At 45.5% G+C, this 12,863-nt stretch overlaps 1 protein-coding gene across 3 annotated transcripts in view; it reads right to left on the reverse strand.

The window, feature by feature from the left end:
• Positions 1-12,863, reverse strand: part of AFF1 (AF4/FMR2 family member 1) — an 88,314-nt gene that overhangs the window by 25,096 nt on the left and 50,355 nt on the right. For all 3 annotated transcript variants that reach the window (XM_014949884.1, XM_014949883.1, XM_014949882.1), the window contains exons 4-5: positions 2,859-2,903; positions 709-795 (exon numbers count right to left, since the gene is read on the reverse strand). In XM_014949884.1, the coding sequence (XP_014805370.1) occupies positions 709-795; positions 2,859-2,903 (132 nt within the window). The remainder of the gene's footprint in view (positions 1-708; positions 796-2,858; positions 2,904-12,863) is intronic.

The following is a 12,863-nucleotide window of genomic DNA, read 5'->3' on the forward strand; positions in this document are numbered from 1 at the left end:
TATCGTTGTGGGTTTTTTTTCATGTGTTACTTACTGTAACGAATACTTTGGCTAACTTGTCAAAGTACGACTTTGAAGTGTCCATAGTCTAAGCAGGCCTGATGTAGCTTAACATGGACAGAAATGACACAGGCTACTGCCACCAAAAAGGTGTTGGTAGCACATTAGTAGTATGTGCCTTTTTGAGGAAATACTAAAAAAAGCTCAGAAGAGCTGTCAAGCACTTCTGTTGAACACAGCCAGCAAATATTTTTGTTGGCAGTAGAGATAAAATGGTTTTGTGCTGCAACGGAGATGAAAGGCTGAAAATGTTTCTGTAAAGCAGTCACATTTGAAGTCCACCATTATAACAAATATTTAAGTCACTGAAACATTATTCATTCATCTCCCCCTCTGTCTCAAACATCTTAGAACTCTAAACATACAAAGCTTGCTTAAAAAATAAAAGAGGAAAGATAATTATGCTACAATATAGATCACTGAACAATAAGTAAGGAAAAATAAGAAGCACAATCTGATCTAGCTCTCAGTAAGATGTATTGCAGCTCTTATACACCTCAAGACCCATTTTCTGACTGCTTCTAAAGATAATATTTCCTAACAGCCTTTATCTGTGAAATGGGGACAAAATCAGATTAAAACACATGCAAGACCTGGAAAGGTCTATTCTAATTTATCAAAAGCCCTGGCAAAAAGAGAGCGTTTTACCTTTGTTGGGAAAGGAAATTTGGAAGGCTCTGCTGTACTAGGCGTATGAATAGCTGTCAGGGGAGGTGGCCATGAGTGGGTCATTTCCTGGAAAGAGATTTAGAGAAGCAGCTTACAGTATTTTTTTCCGATGCAGACAGGTGAGGTTTTATGCTTAAGAGATTCATAGGGATCTGCCAATGAGGTCCTTGTCGACCCAGTGTGAACCCGAGAGACAGTTCCTTATGGAGAAGCCCTCCTTTGGGCGCAGCCGCCAGACCAGGGTGAGGACTTGCTCCTGTTCTGCAAGCACACTTGCATTGCCTGAGTAACAGCAATCTCAGTGTAAGCTTGTAGAGAGTTAAGTACTTACTGTGTCTGCAAGATTAGGCCTCAGCCTTACAGCTATCACAGTTAATAAAGGGAAAAGTAAATAAAACCTGTACGAGTAGTTCTGGGGTTATTCAAAGCGCAGGACTTTCCTATTACGGAAGTTCTGGTATCCCCTTACAGCAACAACACTCCAAAAGGCTTTCCATAGCTCAAGGAGGTCAGCCAGGGAGCTGTGGCTGCCAGCCGTTCCCCGTGCTATCCTGCCTGGAACATTGGCTTTTGCTCTGACCAAGGCATCTTTGTGCAGAGCTCCGGGACGTGGTTTCAAACAAGAGAGAGACTGCCCAATGTGCTATCTTTAGGAATCCTTCTTCCCTGTTCCCCTGCCCTTACTCTCACCCACCATCACCAGCAGGTGAAAGTTAGGAGTTGTGTTCATGCTGAAAGCATCTCATGACGAGTGTGCACCACATGCACTTTGCTCAGGGGCTTAAAAAAAATTAGTGAGAAACGTGTCAGTGCAAAGTACATTTTTGTACTCTTAGCATGAAATAGACTGAAGTGTGGACATCTCTACTGTGTCATAACTTACAAATGCCATTTTTTCTTCAAGACACCAATATGAAAGTTTGGATGCGTCCCTAATTTCCTTATCTAATAGAAATGGCACGAAACACAAAGACTTAGAGGGAATGAAACCACATGGCTACTTTTGGCTCAGTAAGCAATGAGCAGAGCAATCTGCAGGGGTTTCTGTGCAAGACCTGGAAGCAGCCTGCAACTAACCCGGGTGACTATTCGATCGCATTGTTACCACCCTTGCCTTCTCCCTTCTCCCCTCCCGCTGTTCAGTTCATTGCTCACATCACTCACGAGCTGGGCAATCTTTCAATACATGATGAACTCCTCAATATGCTGTACTACACCTCTTCATGTATTTGTACGTGCTTCCCTGGGGTTGCTACAAAAACAGTGTTATGCATTACCCTCTTTTCTTGCCTGTTAGTATCTCATGAAACACAAAAGGATGCAGTACTTCCAGGAGGAGTACTTGTGCTGCAACACCAAGCAGTACAAACAGCTAGTGAGAACCTGTGCACAATTACCTTTCAGCTGAAATGCTGCCCCAACAACAGCTTCTTGAGAGCAATAAAGGCCACAGGATTTTGCAACCTGAAGCAACAGTGAGGGAGGCGAATCACAGAAACCTCTGTTAGGACTTCAGTGTCTCAGAATAGTATGTGACATCAAGGAACTGTCTTCTCGGTATCAGTGTGACCAGCTACTGTTTGCACAGCCAGGTCTGACCCGCAGTGAGACAGTACTGCATCACAGCTGGCTCGGCTTTGCAGGAACGGACTGGGATTACGGAGAAGGAGAAGCAGCCCAGAAACAGTACCATGGGCTGATGGGTGGGAAGGAGGCAGGTGCATGGTCCTGTTCACGGCCATGCTGCTGGGGCTGGCAGCACAGACGGGAGGGCAGCATGCCCAGCACCTTTGGAGGACGCGTGCTCAGTAATGGCAACACCCTGACCTGACGAAGGAGCAGCTCTGGTGGTTTCAGATGACTTGTCAGTCTTGCTCTTGGACCGCACTGCACTGTATTATACTTACATACTGGTATGAAGACCAGTATGTACTGGTCTCACAACTCCAGCTATACCCGAGGCTAACTTTTATCTGTACTTCTCCACAGCACACCCCTAAACACACTTCTAGTGTGACAGAGCAGAATCAGGGCAGTATTTCCCCCTCTCCCTCCCTCCTCTCCCCCCCACTTTAATGCATGCAAAACATAAACAAACCCAGAGATATTTATTATTCAAGAGTACTCACCTTCAAAATTTCTTCAATGGAGTGGACATCACTGGGAAAGGTTTGCTACAAAAAACAAATCAAAAGAGGGAAGCAGCATGAGTTTGTTTTGTTTTTATCAACTGACATGAGACAAACAGATGCACTCATCAAACACTCGCTTACCAAGAGTTCTATAAATTTCATTACAGTCTATTAATAATAAAATGCTAGTAAGAATTTAAGGTCCCATCAGAAGGCCAGTTAATAATGCACTTCTGTGAAGTCTGTTGTTTTCAAGTCTTTAGTAGGAGATATATTCTAAGAAAGATGGGAAAGGAGGAAAGTGAATTAGGGCTCGTTAAATAATGGTGCTCATTCAGCTGACAAGATTCCCCATTTTCGTGACTCATGTTCTTCTATGTACCCATGTGCATTCAGCAGAAAAAGAAGCCAGTATAAAGCCCTAAGCTCAGAGAAGGCAAAGTAGAGGTGGTTTTAAGCGGAGGAATCACACACCAGGCCCTTGAACGCCAGCTCTTAGACTCATGGGAACACCAGCTGCCATTCAAAAAAATAAAAAAGCAACACAATTGTAACTTGTGCAGTTCAAAACAAAACCTTGAACATACTGCTGGGTAGGACCAATGTGGTGATTTCTGGAAAAGCCTGCAAATCATCTGGATTTGGATGGAGGGACTGCCCCTGTACCTCTCCCACCCGTTTTGCTAGAGCCCAGGCAGTGACCACCACATGCCCGCCTGGCTGGGGCCAGGGCTCCCCAGCACAAGTGTGGTGAGGACCTCTGAAGGGAGGCCAGCTCCCTGATGGTGTCCTGGCACTTCAGCAATGGCACCTGAAGGGGTCCACGCATGCCCACGCATGACAAAGCTCCTGGGAAGAGTGTAAAGCAAAAGCAATGCTAGTATTTGCCAGTTAGATAACGAACAGCAGACACTGCTGCTTGTGCAAACACAGACATCTGCTTTGAATGTATCAGCAAAACCAGGCAGCAGCTCCTGGCAGGACACCCTCCTGCACATTGGTGACATCAGGGAGCAGGGTGGGTCTGCTGGAGGACAGAGGGGTTGGGACAAGCGCAGCGAATGCTTCCCACTCCCCAGGCACGTGGGGGCGAGGGTAAGGCACAGCCGGGGTAGCGGCGCTGCCCCCTGACAGAGACCATCTGCCCCGTGCCCAGGCTGTGCATGGTGGGAGAGGGGGCAGCAGCAGTGTCCCCCCTTCCCACCCCCCTGCAGCACTCAGTGCTGGGGATGCTCTGCAGCAGGACCTGCACTGCCTCCATACACCGACCCCACGCTTGGCCACCACTTCACTTCGACAGATCAGCTTCTCGCCTACATGTGTTTTGAAAGTACCTATCGTTTACACACACTTTACCAACTGATACCATTAAAGGAAACTGAAATGAAAAACAGCCAAAGAGCTGAACAGTTATAATGACCAAAGTGCATCCAAGACCAGCATCTTGCCTCTAAACAACAGATTCAATGGAAACATCCAGAGATCAGCGTAATTGCTGAAAGGGAAAGGCCAGGAAGACATCCCTCATGTTAAAGGAAGAGGGCAGGGAGCTAAAGTGCCCAGTCTGAAGGACCTTTCACAGAACAAGGTAAACAGCAAATGAAGTCAAAAAGCATCGTCCTTCACACTCTCATAGAAATCATCTGTTTGCCATAAGCTGCACTATTCGCATGGGAGGGACAAGAGGAGATAAGGAATCTCTTCTCTCTGCAGCCTCATTTATCCAGATCTCCATAAAGCTCTCACTGAGGCAGTGCTCATTTGACAAAGATTTAACTTTCCTTCAGAAAATCACACACGGATAGCTGCTTCTGGCCTTACTCACCCCAAGACAAATGGAAGCTGAGGCACAGCCAGATAAGCCACATGAACAAAAGCAAGCAGCTGGGATCTGGCAAGGCTTGCAGAGTCACCCCATGGCAGACAGGAGGGGAGAGGGAGAGCAAACACAGCAAGGAACTCCTACCACATGGCAAGGGATCAGGATGCTTGTAACTCATAGTGCCAAAAAGGGATCCATCTTTTCTGTCCCAGCAAGCTTAGCCTGGTAGCTCAACCATCTAATATACTTCTTAATTTAATAAGTGGTGAACAACAGACACAGGAACTTGCTGTATAGAAAAGCAGCATTCAACTAGCAGATTGCTTTGGAAAGCTCCTGAGATATCCATAGGAGAGCACCATAGCAAAAACCCTTCCCTCAAAACAGATAAGGAACGAAGGTCCTTCGTGGATGAAGTATTTGAAAGCTCTTTCAACAATGGATTGATTGCAACAAATCAAAATCAGTTTGCTTCTCCCATTCCAGAAACCGAAGTTTTATGAGGTGGTAATTGATGACAAATTAACCTGAGAATCAGAGAGTATCTACAAGAGCCATTCTGGACCTCTCTTATCCTCGCCAAACAACTCACACCTTTTCCGAATTTCTTTCAGATAAATCTGAAAAGGCTTTGAAATTGATAAAAGGTTTACATACAATGAGTATTTACAGTGCAATAGTCAGGAGAATTTACAGTAACCCCAAAGGGCACTGTTCAGTAACTGCCTGCTCTTCTTCTCAGGCCCAGTGGCCTAGCAGAAACCACCCTGTTCTTCACAGTGCAAAATTTAAAGGAAAGAATCATAGAATCATCTAGGTTGGAAGCGACCTTTAAGATCATCTAGTCCAACCATCAACCTCACTCTGATAAAAAACAAAACCAAAACAAAAAAATAACCACACACCACCACACAAAAAAATCCCCACATCACTTGTGCTCCAGACCCCTCACCATCTTTGTTGCCCTTCTCTGGACCCGCTCCAGCACCTCAATGTATTTTTTGTGGGAAGGGGCCCAAAACTGGACACAGCACTCGAGATGGGGCCTCACCAGTGCCCAGTCCAGGGGGACAATCACCTCCCGAGTCCTACTCCCCACGCTGCTCCTGACACAGGCCAGGATGCTGGTGGCCTTCTTGGCCACCTGGGCACACTGCTGGCTCCTGTTCAGCCCACAGGCCACCAACACCCCCAGGTCCTTTTCTGCCAGGCAGCTCCAGCCACTCTGCCCCCAGCCTGGAGCGCTGCAGGGGGTTGGTGGGACCCAAGGGCAGGACCCGGCACTTGGCCTTGTTGAACCTCATCCCATTGGCCTTGGCCCATCCATCCAGCCTGTCCAGATCCCTCTGCAAAGCCTTCCTACCCTCCAGCAGGTCAGCACTCCCACCCAACTTGGTGTCATCTGTGAACTGACTGAGGGTGCACTCAATCCCCTCATCCAGATCATTGATAAAGATGTTAAAGAGAACTAACCCCAATACCCAACCCTGTGGGACACCACTCATGACTGGCCACCCACTGGATTTGACTCCATTCCCCACCACTCTCTGGGCCCGGCCCTCCAGCCAGTTTTTAACCCAGCAGAGGGGATTTCAATCCAAGCCATGGGCAGCCAGTTTCTCCAGGAGGATACTGTAGGAGACTGTATCAAAGGCCTTGCTAAAGTCCGGGTAAGCAACATCCACAGCCTTTCCCTCATCCAGCAAGCGGGTCACTTTGTCATAGAAGGAGATCAGGTTTGTCCCTCACCACTTGCCTTTGGATTACAGGGGCTTCATTCTGCTCCCTGCCCCTATCTGCTGGCTCAGGGGTCTGGGTGCTCAGGGAACAACCTACTCTACTACTAAAGACTGAGGTAAGGAAGACATTATGTACCTCATCCTTTGTCACTATGTTACCTTCTGCATTCAATAGAGGATGGAGATTCTCCCGAGCCCTCCTTGTGTTACTTATATATTTATAGAAATTCTTTTTATTGTTTTTAACATCCAAGGCCAGGGTAAGCTCTAGTTGGGCTTTGGCCTTTCTAATCTTTTCCCTACGTAGCCTTACACAGAACACTGAACAAGTACTGCACTGCCTTGGCGGCACAAGGACCCCTATTCTTTTTTCTTTTTTTTTTGTTAAGACACAAGGTTTAAGTATGTGCCCCCAAAATACATGCAGCTCTGGAGATACACAACATAAGGTATCAGGAATGCTCAGGATTGCTTTAATCTTTGGCTAGCACTTGACTCCCAGAGCCACTAAGTTAGGACACACTAGGAAGTCCATGCTCCTGCTGGAGACTCTCCCTGAAGAGCATGGGGTTTTAGGCACCTTCAGTCTCTGTTCTGCTATCCTGCTACACCCTAAGACTGAAAACCTGAACGACACTTTCAGCAGCAGTTACATGAGCAATGGGCAAACAAAACTGCTGCCAGCAAATGGACTTGTGACACCTGTACCAAATACACGGGGGAACGTTTGTTCTGGAGACTAAAATCACAGACTGTTCAGGACACGCATAGAAAATTTTTTAGTGCCAAAACCACAACAAAACTGGTCAGAGCCATTTGACTGCGCTAGGGAACCCTCCTGTCTCTCGGGTAGGCCTGTGACTGTCACTTCTCCTGCAGGTCTGGCAGCCTGTCCCAGCCCCTGTGCCCCTGGCCTGCTGGCCATGGAGAGGGCATGCACCCCTTCACTCCAGCCCGGCTCTGGTGACTCCTCATCTTTTACAAAGCCAAGCATCCCCTCTCTGAAGGAGCTGGGCTTTTCTGCGTGCTGAGTAATTTTTTGCTTGTCCTCACCTTTTATTTTTCTTCTTTTCCTTCAAGTCACATCTTAGCTGTATTTCAGCCTTCGAATTACCATTAAACCACAACTACCACCCAGCATCGAGGGCTGTCCTTGCCAGTTTTAAGACTAGAGTTTAGGGAAAAGGGTAGATACAAAGTTGCTCAAACAAGAGTTAAAAAGCCATCAAGCCAAAGAAATCAGTCAAATGAGATCAGCTCCACTGAGGACTAGGGGTTTTAGAGCCTTTACAGGGAACTGTATGGTACTTCCCACAGACAACTCAATTTTAGCCCTGTGCATTTGCTGGGTGGCGATGACATCTGCACAACCTCCAGCCAGGACCTCCTCATGCTCCATTCATACTCACTGTCAGTTTGGGAATGACGGTGATGCCTCCAAGTGCCACTTGGAAAACATTTTGATGGCTGAGCTCAAAAGCAATCATGGGACATCCAGAACCATTGGGTTGCTGTGTTTTGGTTTGGTTTTGGCCTTTAATGCCAACCTTCCCTTCCAAATTCATGCAATAAAACCTCCTCGGCAATAAAACTAATTTATGTCCCAAAAAGTCTGGTTTTGCTCAAGCCAAGGCCCAACTCCCAGTGATCTGGCAGCCTCCAAAGAGGTCTGTAAGGCAGCATGCTTCTCCATTTGCCACCTCCTCCCAGCAGAAGGCACCACCAGAGCCAGCTGGGCATGGCCAGCTGCAAGTGAGTACTCACACCTCACCCAGGACTCCAGCCCAGTTCCTCTACTGACACAGGCCCACAGGCTCTGGAGAGGTTGAATAAATGCAACCTGGAAAGAAATCTTGTTCAGCAAGACAGAGAACTACTTTAAGTGAAGAAACTGCCACCTTCGTAACTTGCAGTGCTCAAACACCCAGGGAACAGCTAGACACAGACTGAGTAACGTGGTTCATGCCTGTTACATGACCAATAATTTAGGGGAAAAATGTAAAATTATGCTCATATGGTAACATATGATGGGAGCAGAATCTGGGTTGATGAACTTTCATAATAAGTTTTGCAAGGCCAATTGAAGAGGTGACTTCCTTACTTGTAAGCTTAAAAACCAAAGAGGAAGGTTTAAAAAGGTCAAGACAAAATTAAGTGCCTTTTTGATGAGGACTCATAGACTTAATTGGTATATACTCGACATTTTGAAATGTCTGTTAAGTTGGTTTTAAGGTTTTTGAAACAAAAGGCTGGATAAACATAAAGCCAAAGCCATTACATGAATTTTGACTACAGAAAAATGCAGAGACTACCGTTAATGTGATATTTAAGCCTCTCTCAGTTACTAAAGAACAAGCAACGTGCTCTTAAAATGGTGAGATGCTGCCACATTGTCTCCTTTTTTGTAATTTTTGCAATATATACATTTTTCCAATTCACCAACCAGCACAACTGGATCATGAAGGCCAAGTAACATTTGGCAAAGACCTATCATCTCAAGGTTAGCAAAAGACAGTGCTATGAGCCAATACACCCGGAGTACGGCTAAGTATAGCTGAAGTTGTCTGAAAAGGACTTCACTGAAACCTTTTGGTTCAACGTAACTTCAACACAGCAGCTCAGGCCAGCATGACCTAAATGCCACATCCACCCTCTGCCCTTGGTAGTTGCCTAAAATCACTCAATTCCTTTTCCTCACCACTAGTGACCTCAGCTGAAGAGAAATCTCTGTGCAGATGCCTGTGAAAGTTTAAATAAAATATAAAAAAGAAGTACCATATATTTTCAGGGTGTTTTGAAGGGAGTGGGGGTGGAAGGCGAGGGGGTGTGTCTTTTGTTTTGATTTGGGTTTTTTTGACAAAGAAGTTGTGCACTTTATCTACTGTAGGTACTTTGGAAACTTCTGTGGGTGCAGGTAATGAAGATGCAAAGGACATGCAGTTCAGAGTCATTTCACACAGCCCTGCTATCCTTGTTTACCTTCGAGGAAAATGCAGCTGAGGAAGTTACTTCAGAGAGATTAATTTCCGAATTCCTACAGATTCCAGCAATTCTGTTTCTGCTCACTTAGAGGCACACAGCACAACATAGCAATGCATCTAGAAAGCCAATGTATGCTTACAGAAAGCAAAAATGTATATAAATACCACATGCTTCGGTGATAAATTTTAATGCAGCTTCTTTACCAGAGTAATAGAGACATTAATGTTTTCACTTTATCAGAGCATAACCAACTCAAAGACCTGCAGGAATTACCATCTCCATGATAACCAACTGCAGCTGACCAGAGAGTATTTTGCTTTCCTCTATAGCATCATTCCTCCCTTGAGGAAGTTAAATATTTGTCTCCTGTACCATAGTGCCTTCAATCACATGAAAAGCAGCTTTCCTTAAGCTAAACGAGGTGAAAAGAAGCAGAATTAACAGTTAAAGCATCTATTAGAAATTTGGCTGTGAAAGATTTTGTGTCATCCTCTCCCCATACATACCAGCTATCTGCTGATTCAGCTATGAGATGGGATTTACCCTTCCCCATTAAAAAAAAAAAAAAAGCCACTAAAGGATTAAGTACTACCTTGATCCTGAGCTGAAAAGGACTTCAGGACTAGGGCTAGTAGAATTTCCAGCATCTACACAAACACAAGAAGCCCTAGAAGTTATATGAGGGACTAGTCTGCCTTCACTGCAAGGGGCTTGCAAAAGTGCAGAAGTGCACGTATCTGCAAAAGCAGAGATGGAACTCTTAATTCAGAAAACAATTTAAAATCTGCACAGGCATTCAACTGAGGCTGTGTAGCAACTGTGTGATGGAACTCTCAGAAATACCTTTCTCTTTATAGAACCATAGAATCATTCAGGTTGGAAGAGACCCTTGGGATCATCGAGTCCAAGCATCTACCCTACTCTACATAGTCCTCCCCTACACCATATCCCCCAACACCACATCTAAACGGCCCTTAAACACAGCCAGGGATGGTGACTCCACCCCCTCCCTGGGCAGCCTATTCCAATGCCCGACCACTCTTTCTGTGAAAAATTCCTTCCTAATGTTCAGTCTAAACCTACCCTGTTGGAGCTTGAAGCCGTTCCCTCTTGTTCTGTCATTAATTACCTGTGAGAAGAGACCAGCATCAACCTCTCTACAGTGTCCTTTCAAGTAGTTGTAGAGAGTGATGAGGTCTCCCCTCAGCCTCCTCTTCCTCATACTAAACAGTCCCAGCTCCTTCAGCTGTTCTTCATATGATTTGTCTTCCAGGCCCTTCACTAGTTATGAGCAATTCCAAACAACCGCAACACTTCCATGAGCACATAGCTCTGCTCATGCCCTGAGCCTTGCACACCTCTCTTAGGCACGTTAAAGAGACATAAAGGAGGAAATCAGGATAATAAGAATCACCCAAAACCAGACTAAATTGCTTGAGAAACCACCTGGTACACAAATGAGATGTCTCAATGGCCAAAACGTGTAGGCCAGACACCCAGCATCACCCAGAAGCAGCGAGGTCCCCCAGCTAGAGAGAAGCAGAAGAAAGGAACAGCATCAACCCTGCCGGTGCCGTGCTCCTTCCCTGCTGACAGCTACAGCCGCCCCTGTCACGGCAGGAGGGACCAGCAGCACGCTCCTCCGGCCCAGTGTGATGGCTGGAGGGGAAAGGAGAAAACAAGACAGCTATTGAAAGGATCCTTGCAAAAACCCAACTTTCTCCCCTCTGGCATAATGCAGTCAACACTGGCCAGAGCTGAGAAACTAAAAAAAGCACGTTGTTTTTTTTTAATAAGGTTTTGCCATAGATAGTAAAGGAATAAGCAGTGCTTTTTTTTTAGTAATGAAGACGGTGTTGAAGAGCTTCTAAGGTTGCTTCTCTTCTAAAAAGGTATTCCATTACAAATTACAGCATACATTTTTATCCCACTCCTCCACATGTGTCAAATGGACCCGAAGGACCATTCAGCTCTTGCATATAGAAGCGGGGAAGCTGAAGCTTTCTCCCTGGTTTTTAAATAGCTTGCCTCATCAAGAGGCCGTGGCAGAATAGTTTCAAGCAGGCTGTCAAAAAAATTGTCTCCGAGAGAGCAGTGGCCATGCACAGTTTCAGAGGTCACCGCTGAGATGCGTGGGCTCAAACAAGGCCAGGAGCGGTAACAGCACACAGACTGGGCAAAGATGAGGACAGGAGGTCTGCAAGCAGACACTGTTAACGGATAGGGGCTGCCTTTCAGGTCAGCATTAAGGTGTTGCAGACCTTTCTGTTCCTTCTCATCTCATTAATTTCCAATCCTACAGCTTATTTCTGCTCTTTTTGCATGCCTCTGATTTCATAGCCCATTGAGAGTTGCCCTTCTGACATCCTGAGCATAAACAAGCCCTGTGCTTCTCCCTCCTTCATTTCCTTCATTTCAGGTGAAACTGGTGCCTGTAGATACTCAGGCACCAGCTACACCATGCACATATTTTATATGCTGCCTCCTATGTTTCTCCTCCTAATCAAAATGGATTTGCAATACACGTGTAGCTCAAGTATGCCTGCTATAGCTCTTTGCCCGATTTCAGACGAAATTATTAGCAATGAGAAAACCCAAGTGAGCAGTGCAACAAAGAGGAGAAAAGGCCATTAGGAGTTCCAGGCCCTTCACTGTGTTGTCAGTTATCTTTGTTTCCTAATGAGAGCTTTTCTGCCACTGCAACTATCAGCAGAGAAGGTCACCAATTCATGCTAAAAAAACCAAAATCATCTCACATTTACAGCTACTTCCCATTTAATGCTATTTTTTAATATAAATATTTCATTTTATTGTTTCATGTCAACTGCAGAGGCTTTTGCCACTTGAATACACTGACGATCACAAAACTGTGTATGTGTGAAGGGTTAGTTTGAAAACAACAGGCAGTGCAAAACCAGACCAACCTACCATCTTGCCCCCACTTCACACATACATGCTAAACCAGCTCAGAGCAGGAGGAGATCCTGCATGTTAGATGGACTCTCCTGCCTGCACACAAGTCACGCTAGGGACAGCATGGTAACTTACTCTTCAAAGCAACTTTCCACCTACATTTTTGTGTAGCTGAAAATCTGCACTCTCCGCAATACAGACAGATGCAAAAAGTCTATCTGCTTGCCACTGCTTACAGCATTGTTTCACTTCTATATTTCATGAAAAACAAAAGTCATGTTATACTTTTTGCTTTATGCACGCTAAAACAATGCCAAGGCATCACAGAAACGTACAGAAGAAGGGCTCTGCCTAATCCAGCAAGATAAAATCTTCAAAATTACATTGTTTTCACATTTGTGCTTATGCTGCTTGCTTGTTTTTGACACACAAGACTTCATCGTAGATTACAAATCCAATCCGCCAGTCTCAAAGTCCACGGGAGACTTCTGAAATAATTTCTCTGGGTGCTATTTCAGGTCCTCTGTGGGCACTCCTGTTTAACCA

The sequence above is a fragment of the Calidris pugnax genome, unplaced genomic scaffold, assembly GCF_001431845.1.
Source record: "Calidris pugnax isolate Ruff unplaced genomic scaffold, ASM143184v1 scaffold42, whole genome shotgun sequence".
Classification (NCBI taxonomy): Eukaryota; Metazoa; Chordata; class Aves; order Charadriiformes; family Scolopacidae; genus Calidris; species Calidris pugnax.